The 17,883-nt window shown below is 63.1% G+C and overlaps 1 protein-coding gene across 6 annotated transcripts in view; it reads left to right on the forward strand.

Annotated features, from left to right (window-relative positions):
* AGAP2 (ArfGAP with GTPase domain, ankyrin repeat and PH domain 2) overlaps positions 1–17,883 on the forward strand; it is a 60,337-nt gene that overhangs the window by 34,662 nt on the left and 7,792 nt on the right. For all 6 annotated transcript variants that reach the window (XM_050925277.1, XM_050925278.1, XM_050925273.1 and 3 more), the window contains exons 2-9: positions 5,667–5,725; positions 6,651–6,738; positions 8,184–8,269; positions 8,485–8,626; positions 12,195–12,329; positions 12,922–13,043; positions 16,398–16,550; positions 16,868–16,954. In XM_050925277.1, the coding sequence (XP_050781234.1) occupies positions 5,667–5,725; positions 6,651–6,738; positions 8,184–8,269; positions 8,485–8,626; positions 12,195–12,329; positions 12,922–13,043; positions 16,398–16,550; positions 16,868–16,954 (872 nt within the window). The remainder of the gene's footprint in view (positions 1–5,666; positions 5,726–6,650; positions 6,739–8,183; positions 8,270–8,484; positions 8,627–12,194; positions 12,330–12,921; positions 13,044–16,397; positions 16,551–16,867; positions 16,955–17,883) is intronic.

The following is a 17,883-nucleotide window of genomic DNA, read 5'->3' on the forward strand; positions in this document are numbered from 1 at the left end:
CGCGCGGCGGGAAGGGATTGCGGGGCAGGATTAAAAATGTGTTTTGTCTGGGCGCCGTGGCAGTCAGCACCGAGGGAACTGTCGGCTTCCATGACCCGCATAGCCGCTCGCCCATTGCATGGCTGTGCCCCCTCCTGTACCTGGCGCAGGGATGCTCTGCTCCAGCATTCGGGGTGTAACGGGGTGCTAGCTGCCTGCCCGTGGGAGCACAGAGGAGGTGATGCACAACCGGTCCGTGGCTGTCAGGTGCTCATTCCCTTGTTTCGTCCGTCTCAGCACCGTGCATCTGCTGGAACATGGGCTCTGGGAGGAGCTGGGTAGGGCTGGGATTTTGGAAATCTCTGGCTGTTGGAGCCAAGGCGTGTCAGCGGGTGCCCGACCTGCTTTTGGAGACTCTCAGCCTGGATAGGAACGTGTTCTAGCTCACCCACCAGATATGGGCTGGATGTAGGAATCCCAGGGGAAGAGCCTCTGGATACCCGCACTGGTTCCTTCTGGTCTCAGCTCGATGCCTGCTTGGCCACCATGGAGAGCGAAAGCTCAGATCCTCATTCGGCGCCTCAATCCCTTGTTAGGATCTGGGCCCAAGCCCGCACTATGGTAAGTGGGGCAGTGCCAGTGTAAGTTACCCAAACTACCAACCGCTGATATCCCTTAGCCCTGGGGGACCCTCTCCGGGCTTCAGAAGCGAGTTTGTGCTGTGCCCCCTGCTGAGGCGGCCGACAAGCCCAATGCCCAGCGTGGTGATGGGTTTTGTGAGGTGGGCAGTGTACCACAGCCGACAGTCATTCTCTCTCTGTATTGTGGTTGTGCCAGGAGACCCAGTCAGGGATTGGGGCCCTGTTACCCGGGGTGCAGTGCGGTCCCTTCCCCTACGAGACGGCAGGCGGGCCTGACAGAAGGAAAGACCCAAGCTGGTACCGTTGGCACGGATCATCCTCCAGCCACAGCCAGCCATGGCGGCGTCTCCCCAGCCCTGCCCGTGGCCGGTGGTTCCGTGCCCTCGTGCCAGTCCCCTGCCCTCCATCCCAAGAGGGTTAGATTGCAAGCGGCTAGGGCGGTGCTAACCCTCCACACCCATCCCTTGCCAGCTGACACATGTTCATGGGATGTGTAGCCGGGGAGCCGGATTTCAAGGCTTTGTTTATGGCCTCGTTTGGCTGTTTAATTGACAGGACCTGCCCTTGGCTGTGGGGTGGAAACCAGCAGCTCCTCTCCTGTTGGCTGCCAGGGTCTTCAAGGCAGCTGGAGGCATTTCCTTCCCGCCCGGCTATACCAGAGCAATAGAGATGAAGGCCTCAGTGGTATGTAGGTGTCTTAACTCCTAGTGGTTTAATGGGAGTTAGGTGCCTAAATTCCATGGCCGTATCTCAGGCTTTAGCATCCTCCAGAGAGCAAGAGCCCTGCTTTGCTCTCAGCCTTGTCGCTGTGGCAAAATAGCCTCGACTCCCAACCTCCTGTGACCGCTGCTCTGAATCCCTCCTTAGGACTGTAACAGGGTGAGCTGGCCCTTTAAGGGGAGGCGGGCTCAGCCACACCTGGGCCAGGTGGCCCGTGATCCCTGCTGGCCCTCTAGCCCTAAACTGATTTGAGCCCCTCCCCTCACTTGGGAAGGGGACTAAACTCCATGCCCCTTAAAGGGCCAGCTCACCCTGTGATTAGGACCTGGAGCCGGGGGTGGGGTGGGTTTCCAAAGCCAGCTCGCTAATTGGTTTCCTGCTAATCAGATTTGTCTTGCAGCCCTGACAGCTGGGGCTGGGGGCAGTCAGATCTCAGGTTCCAGGGCCTACACTGATCTCTCATCCCGGGGTCAGGAAGGAATCCCAGCCCCCGGCCCACTGGCCAGGTGCATTCTGGGCTTTTCTTCCCACCACGCAGCAGATATTGGCTGCGGCTGGGAGCAAGATGCCGAACCTGATGGGCCAATCGCAGTGGCTGAGTTTGTCCCAATCTTGGTAGCTGATTTGCTGCTCGAGCGGTTCCACCCCAATCAGGCTGGGGGAGGGCTGATGTCATAGTCCGGAAGGGTTGTTACTGGTGCCAAGACAGGATTTGCCCAGCGATACAGTGGCCGAGTGTTGCACCAATAGCTTATGAAAGGCCTGTCGGGTCGTGGGGGGAAGCAGCAGCCCCATTGGTCACCGTTGTGGATAAAGGTGCACAGGCATCTTTGCACGACTTCGAAGTGCTGCATGGGCACTTTGCACGCGCACCCCTCCGGCCCCATATGTGCACGCCCGGCTTCCAGAGTGGGATGCGAGCATCCTTCAGGGCAAAGGGAGACCGAATCCATAGGGCAGAGATTTGCACCAACCAGGTGCAAGGCCCGGGGCGAAGGAGAATTGGGTCCAGTCTGGCTGCAACGGGTCCAGGCGGTGGCATGACACTGAGCCAAAGGGCATCAGGCAAAGTCCTGGCTGGCAGGATCCATCAGGCTGTGACATAGTTTTCCAGCACTTGATCTGGGGCCAGGCTTTCAAAAGAGCTCAGGTCCTTTTGAGGCACCTGAATAGCCTGGGGTGACCCCACGGCTGGATTATCGGAAGAGCTCGCAAACTGCCTAACGTGGAAGCTGTGCTCTAGTGCAAATGTTGGGTGCTGCTCTCTGGCCCTTCATCCCGGGGGGCAGGGGGCTGTCGAGACAAGGGAGCAAGGAGATGCTGGCTGAAGTGGTGCAAAAGGAAGGGAGTTTTGTAGCTTTCCAACCCAAAGAGACGTACAGCCCCAGGCAGCCTCCCCTGCACCGGTTTCCTCCAACCCCCAGCAAAGCTGCATGGCAGAAACCTCGAAGGACCTTCACTGGGCTGTTACTCGAGGTCCTGCTCTAACTGGTGCTGTTGCTTCTCCTTCATTAACACTAGAGTGGGGGGTTGTGTCAGGGGGACGCTCGGTGACACCTGTCAGGCTCCCAGCCATGTCCGACCGATCCAGTGGGTGCCTGCAGGTGCCAGACTGTGGCTTCTCCCAGCCTGCTTGATGCTGTCACCCGAGGGCTGTGTGCTAAGGTGTGTGTGGGGGTACTGCCAGGCTCCCCCCGCCCCACCGATACCTGCAAACGTGGCATTGTGTTTGCCATCTGGGCACAGCCGGGGGGCAGCGTCCGAGGCTCAGTCCTGAGCGACCTGCTCCTCCGAGGACGATCCCTTCCGCCACCGCGGCCCGGTCCTCATTGCAGGCCGCAATCTCTCGCATGTGACTGTGTCCCCAGCAGGGAGCAGCGTTCCAAGGAGGCCTGGGCAAGGTGGAAGGGTGTAGTGGGACTTGTCGCACATGGCGATGGGGTGTTTAACTGGGCCCTCTCCGGGGCTGCTACGGCTGCTGGCGCAGAGCCGGTTTGACGTGCCTGGAGGGAGCAGCGTGGGTCTGGGTGGGGGGCATCAGGAACTATCCAAGTGCACGATTTCTTTGTGGATTGGCCTGGCCATGTCCCGGGATCCAAGCTCCCCATCCTGCCCCTGACCGAGAGGATGGGGCATCTGCCTCATTCGGGGCTAGCGGCTCCTTAATGCTCTGAACCCAGGGCTTCCCCATGGCTTTTCTGAACCCCAGTCGCTTCCCAGTTTTGGGGCAGGTCACGAGCCATCCAGATTTTGCCTCCTTGCCAGCGTGGGGCATCCAAGGGGACCCATGCCGGTCATGTCCACTCCTCTCCGTCATGGGCTGGAGTCCTGTGATCGCCGAGGCCGGAGGGCCATGCCCAGTGACAGCCTTCAGTAGCTATTAGAGCAGCGCTTACATAATAACCCGAGATGACAGTGCCAGCCTGGGGCAGAGAGAGACGAGCCTGTCGCTGCGACTCATCGCGCCGGGCATCACCAAGTCAAGGTGGCTGCAGGGGGGGAGGATTCTTCAGCCCTGCTTTCTCGTGTCTCGCACCGATACTGAAGGAGGGGGTCTCCTGCCCCCCGCCTCATCTGTCCCTGTGTCCCTGCAGCACTGGGATAGTCAGAGGTGCCTAAGGAGAGTTAGGCACAAAATTGGCTTTCACTGGGGCTTGGGCTGCTTTTCCCACTGAGGGCCTTTGAAAAAGGCGTTCCTGGAGAAGAAGGCCAGCCCTGTGGGGGGATGGGGGCGCTTCGGAGAACCGGATTCAATGCCCTTTGCTCTACCACCTCGGACAAGTCATTTAGCTACTCTGTGCCTCAGTTTCCCCATCTTTAAAATGGGGATAACACTCGGGGGGGCGGGGTTGAAGAGCGTGAGGTGCTCAGATAGGGTGGTGCTGGGAACCATACAGGAACCCGACAAGAGAGCCACGGACGTGCCTGACTAGGATGTTAGGAAGGTTGGGTAGCATCCCTCATCGGGGGCCAGGGCATGAGAGAGAGACACCCCTAGGTGGGGGTGACGGAGCTGTCAGCTGGTTGGAGTGGGGTGGCACCAGCTGGAAGCCGTCCACCGTGGGACCAGCAGCCAGGCTGGCTGCATGGGAGGCGGCACCCGCGGGTACCTGGCAGTCAGGAAACACCCTCAGCTCCAGGAATCCAGCGCCTGAGCCCTTGTCTCTCCGGGTCGCTCAGCAACGCTCCGGGCACTGTTGCTTAGCAACTGCTCCATGGTAACCCAGAGAGAAGGAGTGAGTTCCACTGTATGAAGCCCGGCTGGGTGGCAGCCTGGGCCCAGAGTCGCCCCAGAGCCCAGACCCTGGGGCAAATCAGCAGAGAAAGGACATTAACCCGCCCGCCCCCCACTCCCTGCTTCGCGGGCGAGCCCCCATCTCTGGGAGCCAGATCCAGCCCTGGGGGGAGGCTGCCCTCGCTTTCCACAGGGGCCAGGATATACCGTGCGGTGGACCGCGGTATCCAGGCTGGTCTATATGGGGAGGGGTGGCGTATATGTGGGTTAGTCTGTATAGTGAAACTGGGTCCTGGATCCTTGCTGGGCTATACGGGGCAGTGGGATCTATATGGGGCTGGTCTCTATAGCGTTTGTGGTGCGCTATGTGGGGTGTATGTGGGGTGGTATGTACAGTATAGCCCAGAACTACGTCCATGCTGTTGCGTCCGGAGCTGGGGGGGCCTGCGTGGCACTGTGGGGTGGTGCCGGAGTAGCAGATCTAGCAGCCGTGGGGCTCCCCCGCTGTAAATGCCTCCGGTCGCTTTCCCGCACCACTCTCCCGCTGCTGATCGGTGCCTCTGTCGTCCGGGGTTCAATAACCCAGTGTCTCCCCAAGCAGCCAGGCCTGCGTGTAAATAGCCTCTCTGTCCCGCGTCTCCACGTCCGGGCGCCCCGTGGCTCCATTCAGCTTCCAGTGTAAAGACCCAGGCTCTAGGCCCTGCCGTCCCCAGGCTGGCATAACGCCCTCCCCCCACCTCCACTTTCCCCCCGGGGGCGCAGGGTAATACCGGCCGCAGCACGGGGAGCCGCTCCCTTAGCTGAGCGCCGGGCCCCCTGGCCAGGCCAGCACTGGAGGACAGCACCTGGGTACGCACCGAGGGGGCCTGATCCGGAGCCCCAACGCCTGCCTCAAGGCCCCTTTGCTCCGGTCTGGCTGGTGTAAAGAGGCCAGAGCCCCAAATTCCCGGGTGGTTCAGAGCCAGGTCCTTCCATACAGCACCACGGGGTTGGGGATCTGTCGCCAGGGGCAGCGGGAGCCAGCGCGGAGCTGCCTGGCCCACCAGGGGCATCTCCGTGGGCCTCATGCCCCCTTTTCTTTCTCTCCTCAGAGGCCATAGCAAACAGCCAGGAATGGACCCTCAGCCGCTCCATCCCAGAGATCAGACTGGTAGGTGTCTCCTCGCCCTCCGTGCCAGCCACCATGCGGGCGGGACGTATGGAAACATGGGACCTATGGCAGTGAGACCCGCCCCCCAGGCCTGGGTCGTCCCCCCCCACATCATATTGCCCCTCAATCCTGACCTGCAGCCTTGGGGTTCCCCCCCACAGCTCTGCTGGTGCCCCTCAAACACAACCTGCAGCCCCCAGTCCTGGGCTCCCACCCCCCAACCTCTGCGGTGCCCCTCAATCCTGACCCCCAGCCCCCTGCCTTGTGCTCTCCCCCCAGGTCTGCTGGTGCCCCTCAGTCCTGACCTACAGCCCCCCTGCCCTGGGCTCCCCCCAGCTCTGCAGTGCCCCTCAATCACGACCCGCAGACCCCTGCCTTGGGCTCCCATCCCCAGCATTGCTGGTGCCCCTCAATCCCAACCTGCAGCCCCCTGCCCTGAGCTCCCCTCCCCAGCTTTGCCGGTGCCCCTCAATCCCAACCCGCAGCCCCCTGCTAGGCCATGGCACCGAGCCTGGCGGCTGACACTTGGCATCAGTTCAGACGCCCGAGCTCAGAGGCCTTGTGACTCTGCTGTGGGATGTGCCGAGGGGGCTGTGGAGACGGATGCTGCCCCAGGCCTGCTCCAGGACACGAGGAGCTCCCAGCCCAGTCATGGGGCAGCAGAGAGCTCTGGGGGCCCCCCAGTGGGGGATGGGGGACGGATTGGGGGTGCACTGGGCTCCCAGACACGGGAATTCCTTCCCTCCTGCCTTGCGCAAGGGAGAGCCAGTCCCCTTACCCCTTGGCCAGTGACTCCTGGGGGGCCGGGTTGGGGGGGGCACTGGTGTGACTGGAGTGGAAGGGCTGGGTGGCGGGATGGGGGAGGTCGCTGTCTAGCACAGGACCGAGCGTGACCTGCCATGACCTCTGCCCTTTGGCCTCCCAGGGTGTCCTGGGGAGCATCAAGAGCGGAAAGTCGGCCCTCGTCCATCGCTTCCTCACCGGCTCCTACCTGGGCCTGGAGCCAGCTGAGAGTGAGTGCCGGGGGGCGGGCGGGGCGGCCAAGGAGCCCCACCCCGGCCTGGCCCTGGCTCAGGCTGCTCCTCTCCTTCATGGCCCTGCAGAGACCAGGGGGCCATGTCGGGGTGTGGGCATCCAGGCCAGCAGAGCGGAGAATGTGCTGGTTCTGTGGCCAAACTGTGCCGGTTATGTAACCAGACCGAACTGGTTCCATGGTCAGACTGTGCCGGTTCTGTGGCCAGACTGTACCGGTTCCGTAGCCAGACTGTGCCGGTTCCATGGCCAAACAGTGCCGGTTCTGTGATCAAATTGTGCCTGTTCTGTGGCCAGACTGAGTCGGTTCCGTGGCCAGACTGAGCCAGTTATGTGGCCAAACCATGCTGGTTTCGTGGCTAGACGGTGTCCGTTCCATGGCCAGACGGTGTCTGTTCCATGGCCAGACCATGCCGGTTCCATGGCCAAACCGTGCCGGTTCCGGCGCCAGACCATGCCAGTTCCGTGACCAGACCATGCCGGTTCCATGGCCAGACTGTGCTGGTTCCATGGCCATATCCTGCCAGTTCCGTGGCCAGACCATGCCCATTCTGGGGCCTGAATGTGCCCCTCAGCCTAATTTTTGCCATACCTGGATTTTCTCCTAACTGGGCATTTCCCAGCAGGGTATCTTGACCTCTCCCCTCCTCCCCTGCCCCGCTAGCCCCACGTGGGATGGCTCTGTCGGGTGCATTGTGGGGAGCACCCTGCATTGACTCTGTCCCAGCTGAGCCCCCCTGCCTGGCTCTGTGGATCCCCATCTCCCACCTCTCCGCTCTCCTAATGGGAAGCTGCTGCCCGGGTGTGGGTGCGGGGCACTGGCCAGCTGCTGGCGCTGAGGGAGCTGCAGACAATGGCCCTGATTGAGTCCCGCACAGCTGACGGGCTGGGCACACAGAGCTGGCAGCAGCTTCCCCCCGGCCATTGTCCAGAGCCCGAATGGGCCCAGATTAGACACAGGGGCTAAGTCATCAGGGCCAGCAACCGGCCAGTCGCAGCCCTTAGCCCCCAGCCCATCCACACACGGGCTCTGTGCCCAGGAGGCTTCAGCCTCCAATGTCCTCTTTGCTTCTGTAGTTCACAGCCCTGGCCCTGCAGGGGAGTGCGTAGCACTGGCAGCTCTGCTGGTGCCCCTCACTCCCGACCCACAGTCCCTGCTATCCCAGCCCTGGGCTCCCCACACAGCTCTGCCGGTGCCCCTCACTCCTGACCTGCAGCCCCCTGCTAGGACTTTTGAGCAGAGGCCAGTAACTTGAGCTTTGCATCACCTCAGGGGCTGATTTTGTGACCCCAACAAAGACCTCCCCCGAGCTCTGGGACAAGGCTGCCCATGCCCGGGAGGGAGTTGAACCTGGTGTGGGCAGGCAGGGGCCATCAGGCACAGGGGCCCTGCTCACCTGCTCTCTCCCCCTCTCTGTGGACCCAGGCGGACAGTTCAAGAAGGAAGTGGTGGTGGACGGGCAGAGTCACCTGTTATTGATCCGAGAGGAAGGGGGTGCCCCGGACATCAAGGTAACCGCTGGGGCAGGACTGGGAGGGGTGGTGGTATCGCAGGACACTGGATGCTCCCATGGCTGATCCCTGTCTCCCAGGGTCTCCACTCCGAAGACACCCCCACAGCTCTGGCCTCAAGGCCGGGGGTGGGGGTTCCCTGGTTGTGTGTTGGGGACCCTTCCCCCCGGCACAGAGGGCCAACCCCCCTTCCTGCTCTCCCCCCACACACACAGTTTGCCAGCTGGGTGGATGCCGTGATCTTTGTGTTCAGCTTGGAGAATGAAGACAGCTTCCAAGAGGTCTCCCAGTACTACAACCTCCTGACCAGCTACCGCAGCCCCTCAGAGGTGGCCGTGGCCCTGGTGGGCACGCAGGGTGAGTGGGGCATGGGCAGGGCTGGGGTCCCGGGGAGGGGCAGGGAAGGTGGCACACCCAGAGTGAGCGCTCACTGCAGGCCGTCACGATGTAGGTGGTGGATATCTGCGGAATCCCAGGGGGCTGCAATGGGGGAGGGCTCAGCGGGGGGCGCTGTGGTGCAGGGAGCAGGGCGGGGGTCACTAGGGGGTGCTGTGCTGCAGGGAGCAGGGCGGAGGTCACTAGGGGGCGCTGTGGTGCAGGGAGCGGGTCGGGGGTCAGTAGAGGGGGTGCTGTGCCGCGGGGAGCAGGGCAGGAGTCACTAGGGGGCACTGTGGTGCAGGGAGATGGGCAGGGCATCATTATGGGGTGCTGTGGTGGAGGGAGTGGGGGAGGGGTCACTAGGGGGCGCTGTACACAGGGAGCAGGGTGGGGGTCACTAGGAGGCACTGCTGCAGGGAGTCGGGCGGGGGTCACTAGGGGGCACTGTGCCACAGGGAGCGCGGCAGGGCATCACTAAGGGGCGCTGTGGTACAGGGAGTGGGGCAGGGGTCACTAGGGGGTGCTGTGCTGCAGGGAGCGGGGTGCGGGTCACTAGAGGGCGCTGTGGTGCAGGAAGTGGGGCAGGGGTCACTAGAGGGCGCTGTGCTGCAGGGAGCAGGGCAGGGCATCGCTAGGGGGCGCTGTGGTGCAGGGAGCGGGGCAGGGTTACTAGGGGCACTGTGATGCAGGGAGGGGGGCGGGGATCGGGATCACTAGGGGGCGCTGTGGTGCAGGGAGTGGGGTGGGGATCACTAGGGGGCACTGTGGTGCAGGGAGCGGGGCGGGGGTCACTAGGGGGCGCTGTGGTGCAGGGAGGGGGGCAGGGATCACTAGGGGGCACTGTGCCGCAGGGAGCGGGGCGGGGATCACTAGGGGGCACTGTGCTGCAGGGAGCAGGGCGGGGGTCACTAGGGGGCGCTGTGCCGCAGGGAGCGGGGCGGGGGTCACTAGGGGGCGCTGTGGTGCAGGGAGTGGGGCGGGAGTTACTAGGGGGCGCTGTGCCGCAGGGAGCGGGGCGAGGGTCACTAGGGGGCGCTGTGGTGCAGGGAGCGGAGCGGGGGCTACTAGGGGGCGCTGTGCCGCAGGGAGCGGGGCGGGGGTCACTAGGGGGCGCTGTGGTGCAGGGAGTGGGGCGGGGGTCACTAGGGGGCGCTGTGGTGCAGGGAGCGGGGCGGGGGTCACTAGGGGGCGCTGTGGTGCAGGGAGTGGGGCGGGGGTCACTAGGGGGCGCTGTGGTGCAGGGAGCGGGGCGGGGGTCACTAGGGGGCGCTGTGGTGCAGGGAGCGGGGCGGGAGTTACTAGGGGGCGCTGTGGTGCAGGGAGCGGGGCGGGGGTCACTAGGGGGCGCTGTGGTGCAGGGAGCGGGGCGGGAGTTACTAGGGGGCGCTGTGGTGCAGGGAGCGGGGCGGGAGTTACTAGGGGGCGCTGTGGTGCAGGGAGTGGGGCGGGGGCTACTAGGGGGCGCTGTGCCGCAGGGAGCGGGGCGGGGGTCACTAGGGGGCGCTGTGGTGCAGGGAGTGGGGCGGGGGTCACTAGGGGGCGCTGTGGTGCAGGGAGCGGGGCGGGGGGTCACTAGGGGGCGCTGTGGTGCAGGGAGCGGGGCGGGAGTTACTAGGGGGCGCTGTGGTGCAGGGAGCGGGACGGGGGTTACTAGGGGGCGCTGTGCCGCAGGGAGCGGGGCGGCGGTCACTAGGGGGCGCTGTGGTGTAGGGAGCGGGGTGGGGGTCACTAGGGGGCGCTGTGGTGCAGGGAGTGGGGCGGGGGTTACTAAGGGGCGCTGTGCCGCAGGGAGCGGGGCGGGGGTCACTAGGGGGCGCTGTGCCGCAGGGAGCGGGGCGGGAGTTACTAGGGGGCGCTGTGGTGCAGGGAGTGGGGTGGAGGTTACTAGGGGGCGCTGTGGTGCAGGGAGTGGGGCGGGGGTCACTAGGGGGCGCTGTGGTGCAGGGAGCGGGGCGGGGGTTACTAGGGGGCGCTGTGGTGCAGGGAGCGGGGCGGGGGTCACTAGGGGGCGCTGTGGTGCAGGGAGCGGGGTGAGGGTCACTAGGGGGCGCTGTGGTGCAGGGAGTGGGGCGGGGGTTACTAGGGGGCGCTGTGCCGCAGGGAGCGGGGTGGGGGTCACTAGGGGGCGCTGTGGTGCAGGGAGCGGGGCGGGGGTTACTAGGGGGCGCTGTGGTGCAGGGAGCGGGGCGGGGGTCACTAGGGGGCGCTGTGGTGCAGGGAGCGGGGCGGGGATCACTAGGGGGCGCTGTGGTGCAGGGAGTGGGGCGGGGATCACTAGGGGGTGCTGTGGTGCAGGGAGCGGGGCGGGGGTCACTAGGGGGCGCTGTGGTGCAGGGAGCGGGGCGGGGGTCACTGTGGGGCGCTATGGTTTAGGGAGCAGGGCGGGGGTCACTACGGGGCGCTGTGGTGCAGGGAGCGGGGTGGGGGTCACTAGGGGGCGCTGTGCCGCAGGGAGCGGGGCGGGGGTCACTAGGGGGCGCTGTGGTGCAGAGAGCGGGGCGGGGATCACTAGGGGGCGCTGTGGTGCAGGGAGCGGGGTGAGGGTCACTAGGGGGCGCTGTGGTGCAGGGAGCAGGGCGGGGATCACTAGGGGGCGCTGTGGTGCAGGGAGCGGGGCGGGGATCACTAGGGGGTGCTGTGGTGCAGGGAGCGGGGCGGGGGTCACTAGGGGGCGCTGTGGTGCAGGGAGCGGGGCGGGGGTCACTAGGGGGCGCTGTGGTGCAGGGAGCGGGGCGGGGGTCACTAGGGGGCGCTGTGGTGCAGGTAGCGGGGCGGTGGTCACTAGGGGGCGCTGTGGTGCAGGGAGCGGGGTGAGGGTCACTAGGGGGCGCTGTGGTGCAGGGAGCGGGGCGGGGATCACTAGGGGGCGCTGTGGTGCAGGGAGCGGGGCGGGGATCACTAGGGGGCGCTGTGGTGTAGGGAGCGGGGCGGGGATCACTAGGGGGCGCTGTGGTGCAGGGAGCGGGGCGGGGATCACTAGGGGGTGCTGTGGTGCAGGGAGTGGGGCGGGGGTTACTAGGGGGCGCTGTGCCGCAGGGAGCAGGGTGGGGATCACTAGGGGGCGCTGTGGTGCAGGGAGTGGGGCGGGGATCACTAGGGGGTGCTGTGGTGCAGGGAGCGGGGCGGGGGTCACTAGGGGGCGCTGTGCCGCAGGGAGCAGGGCGGGGATCACTAGGGGGCGCTGTGGTGCGGGGAGCGGGGCGGGGGTCACTAGGGGGCGCTGTGGTGCGGGGAGCGGGGCGGGGATCACTAGGGGGCGCTCTCCCCTCGGAGTCAGAGCTGGCCCCGATGGCCCCCAGGATCCAGAGGCCGGAGCTGTATCTGGTGCATTGGGCGTTAACCCTTCGCACGCTGTCACTCTGGGGTGTTTTTCCCCATCCCTGGCCGGCCGCCCGGCTCGTGACTTGATCCCTGCCCCGAGGAGCCTCGTGGGGGGCAGCGCCCGGCCGCCAGAAGGGGGCGGTGGTGTGGAGCTGGGTGGTGCCCGCCCATCCCGTCCGTCTGTCCGTCCGGGTGAGACGGGGCCGTTCTCTCTCCCGTCCCCCAGACAAGATCAACTCCACCAACCCCCGGGTGATCGAGGACCCGCAGGCCCGGGCGCTCTGCAGCGACATGAAACGCTGCCTCTACTACGAGACCTGCGCCACCTACGGCCTCAACGTCGACCGGGTCTTCAGTGAAGGTAACCGCCGGCCGGGGGGGTCTGAGCTGCTCCTTCCCGGTCTGCCACGGGCAAGGCCTGGCCCTTGTGGGGCTGGCGTGGCTGGGCTGGCGTGGTCTGTTCCCCCATGGATCCCTGTGGCTGGGATGGTTTGTTCCCCCTAGGGGTCCCCATGGCCGTGGCTGGGGTGGGCTCTCCCCCGGGGGGGTCCCAGTGGCTGTGGCTGGGATGGTCTGTCTCCCTGGGGGTCCCTGTGGCTGGGGCAGGCTCTCCCCCTGGTAGGTCCCCATGACCTTGGCTGGGGTGGGCTTTCCCCCTGGAGGGTCCCTCTAACCATGGCTGGGGCAGGCTCTCCCCCAGGGGGTCTCTAACTGTGGCTGGGGTGGGCTCTCCCCCAGGGGGGTCCCTCTAACTGTGGCTGGGGTGGGCTCTCCCCCAGGGGGGTCCCTCTAACCGTGGCTGGGGCGGGCTCTCCCCCAGGGGGGTCCCTCTAACTGTGGCTGGGGTGGGCTCTCCCCCAGGGGGGTCCCTCTAACCGTGGCTGGGGTGGGCTCTCCCCCAGGGGGGTCTGCGTGGTTCCCTGTCTCTCATAGGACTTTCCTTCCCCTCCCAGTCGCCCAGAAGGTCGTGACTCTGAAGAAGCAGCAGCAGCTCCTGGCCTCCTGCAAGTCCCTGCCCAGCACCCCCAGTCACTCGGCTGCCTCCACCCCCGTGGGCGGGATCCACCCTGGGCAGGTACGGCCCGCAGGGGGCACCGCAGCACCAGGGGTGCCCCCTCCCCAGCCCCAGCCGCCTCCAGGCCTGCAGCCCCCTTCACGGAGCCGACGGCGGGATGTTGTACAGACAAAACTACACAGGATCTTTTCAGGAGGCAAGACAAAGACGCCACATTTATCATGATAACAATTTGATTTATGACCAATAACTAATATTTTAATCCTTATACACACACATTATACCTAATACCTATACACACACATTCACACACACACACACACACACATCAGATGTTCTGCAGCTGCTGCATAGTTACCAGTCCTGAAGATAGCTTGAGTTCGTGGCTTGATTTTGCAGCTTGGGTTCGTAGCTTGTGGCAGCTAACTGGCCAGGAAAGCCGGGCACAAGGACGAGCTGGGTCTCTGTTGGGCCTGCACCGATGCCCTTCCATGTTGGCAGCAGAATGTTACCCTCCAAAGTCTCCCATCTCACCCATCCTTTTTGCAGGCTTTAGTTTGAATCCAGAGTCTAGGCCATGTCTACATCTAAAATTTTGCAGCGCTGGTTGTTACAGCTGTATTAGTACAGCTGTATAGGGCCAGCGCTGCAGAGTGGCCACACTTACAGCAACCAGCGCTGCAAGTGGTGTTAGATGTGGCCACACTGCAGCGCTGTTGGGCGGCTTCAAGGGGGGTTCGGGGAACGCGAGAGCAAACCGGGAAAGGAGACCAGCTTCGCCGCGGTTTGCTCTCGCGTTCCCCGAACCACCCTGCAAACCGCAGGGAAGGAGACCTGCTTGTTCGGGGAACGCGAGAGCAAACCGCGGCGAAGCTGGTCTCCTTTCCCGGTTTGCTCTCGCGTTCCCCGAACCACCCTGCAAACCGCAGGGAAGGAGACCTGCTTGCTCGGGGGTTCAGGGAACGAGAGAGCAAACCGGGGAAGGAGACCAGCTTCGCCGCGGTTTGCTCTCGCGTTCCCCGAACCACCCTGCAAACCGCAGGGAAGGAGACCTGCTTGCTCGGGGTTCGGGGAACGCGAGAGCAAACCGGGGAAGGAGACCAGCTTCGCCGCGGTTTGCTCTCGCGTTCCCCGAGCAAGCAGGTCTCCTTCCCTGCGGTTTGCAGGGGGGTTCCCGGAACGCGAGAGCAAACCGCGGCGAAGCTGGTCTCCTTCCCCGGTTTGCTCTCGCCTTCCCGGAACCACCCAGCAAACCGCAGGGAAGGAGACCTGCTTGCTCGGGGTTCGGGGAACGCGAGAGCAAGCCGGGGAAGGAGACCAGCTTGATTACCAGAGGCTTCCTCAGGTATGCTGGGATACCTGCTTATTCCACGGAGGTCAAGAAAAGCGCTGGTAAGTGTCTATACTTGATTACCAGCGCTGGATCACCAGCGCTGGATCCTCTACACCCGAGACAAAACGGGAGTACGGCCAGCGCTGCAAACAGGGAGTTGCAGCGCTGGTGGTGCCCTGCAGATGTGTACACCTCCTAAGTTGCAGCGCTGTAACCCCCTCACCAGCGCTGCAACTTTCTGATGTAGACAAGCCCTATAGGTCTTGCTGTGTTACGCTGCCTCTGGGTTTGGTGATTGATCACCCGTCAATTGCAGGCATGACTTTCAGCCTGGGACCTGGCTTTGATCTTCCTTCTATTGTACCTTTTCTCTTTAGGGTGGACTCCTCTTCCTTTGTTAGGGCTCTTGTCTGCATCTTCAGCCGGTGGGGTTTGAACTCTATTTCATCAGGACAGGCTGGGGCTGGAGGTTGATTCCATCATCCACCCATACCTCAGTCACACATTTAAACTAAACTAATACGATTACAGCAGGGTTTGCAAACATGAAGGTTGGAGGAAGCTTTTACAAAATGGAGTGAGCATTTTAAAATGGAGTTTGAATTACAATATGGTAAACATTGAACAGAAGTTACAATGTAGGCAAGTGTAGTGAATGGTGAACAGACGTTACATTAATAAAGTGAACAATTAAAAACAATTTCATTTATCAGTTCGTCTGTTCACCATTCACTACACTTGCCTACATTGTAACTTCTGTTCAATGTTTACCATATTGTAATTCAAACTCCATTTTTAAACTCCATTTTGTAAAAGCTTCCTCCAACCTTCATGTTTGCAAACCCTGCTGTAATCGTATTAGTTTAGTTTAAATGTGTGACTGAGGTATCCTGATGAAATAGAGTTCAAACCCCACCGGTTGAAGATGCAGACAAGAGCCCTAACAAAGTAAGAGGAGTCCACCCTAAGAAGAAAAGGTACAATAGAAGGAAGATCAAAGCCAGGTCCCAGGCTGAAAGTCGCCTGCAATTGACGGGGGATCAATCACCAAACCCAGAGGCAGCCTGACACAGCAAGACCTATAGACTCTGGATTCAAACTAAAGCCTGCAAAAAGGATGGATGAGATGGGAGACTTTGGAGGATAACGTTCTGCTGCCAACATGGAACGGCATCGGTGCAGGCCCAACAGAGACCCAGCTCGTCCTTTCCTGGCCAGTTGCTGCCACAAGCTACGAACCCAAGCTGCAAAATCAAGCCACGAACTCAAGCTATTTCCAGGACTGGTAACTATGCAGCAGCTGCAAAACATCTGATGTGTGTGTGTGTGTGTGTGTGTGTGAATGTGCGTGTGTATAGGTATTAGGTATAATGTGTGTGTATAAGAATTAAGATATTAGTTTTTGGTCATAAATCAAATAGTTATCATAATAAATGTGGCGACTTTGTCTTGCCCCCTGAAAAGATCCTGTGTAGTTTTGTCTGTACAACAGGGACAGTTCCAGCCCCAACGGCACCGCAATGCCCAGGCCTGCTCGATCTGCCCGCTGGACCGAGACAACTGGGATAAGCACGGCCCTGGGGGGGGTACAGACAGAGCTGGCACTGCCCTGGCCTGGAGGGGGGGAATAGGCAAAGCTGACACTGCCCTGGATGGGGGGGCATAGGCAGAGCTGGCATTGCCCTGGGGGGGCATAGGTAGAGCTGGCACTGCCCTGGCCTTGGGGGTTATAGGCAGAGCTGGCACTGCCCTGGCCCTGGGAGAGTGTGTGTCCGGGGGCGGGGGGTTATAGGCAGAGAATAAAAGTCAGGAGTCCTAACTCCCAGTCCCCACTGCTTTAACCACTAGGCCCTACTCCCTTCCCAGAGCTGGGGAGAGATCTGAGGAGCCCTGGCTCCGCCCCTGCCCCTCTAACCCCTAACCCCCCACATGTTCACTGCACTCCTTGGCCCTCAGCCCGTCAGGGAGAAGGAGTCGTCAGAGGGGAGCATTTCCATGGCCCAGGGGGAACGGGGCCCGTGGGCAATGGGTGGCTCCGGGCAGTGGGACACTGATGCCCGGTGCCCGGGGCTCTTTTCCAGGCCAGTAATGGAGGCCACGCGAGCGATTACTCCTCTTCCTTGCCGTCTACACCCAACATCAGCCACCGCGAGCTGCGGAGCGAAGGCTCGGTCGGGATCGGCACCCCCAGCTCCCTGCACCGCGGGGCCAAGCGCCGCACCAGCCTCTTCACGGTGAGCCCCCCCCCCATCTCCGGAGCTCCCGCCTGGGCACGTCGAATGGTGCCGTTCCCCAGAGTCCCGTGCCACTGCTGGCCACGTGCCGCTGTGGGCTGCAGCCACGCCCCACCGTTGCCGGGGATTGGGAACGCATGGGAAGGTGGGGCACGGGCATGTGGGTTTGGCTCTCAGACAGCTCAGTGGCACCCCCTGGGGCTGGGACAGCTCAGTGGCACCCCCTGGGGGCGGGACAGCGGTGTATCCTGGGGGCGGCTCAGTGGTGCGCCCGAGGACCGTGTTCCTTTTGCTGAGGGCTCCTTGTCGCGTTGCAGAACCGCCGGGGCAGCGATTCGGAGAAGAGGAGCCTGGACAGCAGAGGGGACAGCACAGGCAGCGGCCGCGCTATCCCAATTAAACAGGTGAGAGCAGTGGGCACAGCCGGGACCCGGCCACCTCGCCCCGTGGCAGCTGGCATCCCCCCCCTAGTGCCCGAGAGGTGCCCCTAGGATTTTCCTTTGCAACAGGGACATCCTCAAGTGCACACACACACACACCCAGCAAACACACACACGCCCAGCACACACATACACACCACCCAACACATGCATGCCCGCCCAGGAACACACACGGGGATGCACACAGCTCTGATGGCTTCAGCCCAGCCTCCCTGGTATTTGTGCATGTCCAGCGAGGGGTCTGACCCCGACTCGGGGGGAGCAGTCCCGGCACCCAGCCAGCCCACCGCACACACGGACAAACACTGTCTCCACCTCCCTGGCCCTCCCGGGGCGGCTGACTGCCCAGATGCCAGGGAGTAAGTGGCATTGGCTGTAATCTACCCGCTGAGCCTCTCCATCCCCACCAGCGCTGGTGGGGACGGATCAGGGAGCTCAGATCACAGCTCCGTGGGGATCCGGCCGCAGCCAGCGCGCTGCGGTGACCAGGTCTGCAATCCTGCGCTGGGCAGAGGGCGAGGGGTGTCCAGCGAGCACGGGTGAGCTATCAACGCAGGGAACCTCCCGCGGGCAGCAGCTCCTGCCACGCTGAGGCTCGGGGCCGTGCCACATCCAGCCTGGGCCGAATGCAGGATGACCCACAGCCGTGGTCACGGCTGGATACCGGCTGTGGGGTCCCTGAAAGGAGGTGGTGGCCCCTAGTGCACGGAGCACTGGACTGAGACCCAGCCAACCGGGGTTTTATTCCAAGCTCAGCCACTGACCAGCTGGGTGACCTGGCACCTGGCACAGTCTTGCTCTGTGCCTCAGTTTCCCCCTCTGTCAAAAGGAGGGAGGCTCCTTGGCATGGATAATGCACTCTGCGACCCCAGGCCGGCAGCCCTGGGAAGGGC

This window comes from Gopherus flavomarginatus, chromosome 16 (genome assembly GCF_025201925.1).
Source record: "Gopherus flavomarginatus isolate rGopFla2 chromosome 16, rGopFla2.mat.asm, whole genome shotgun sequence".
Lineage (NCBI taxonomy): Eukaryota > Metazoa > Chordata > Testudines > Testudinidae > Gopherus > Gopherus flavomarginatus.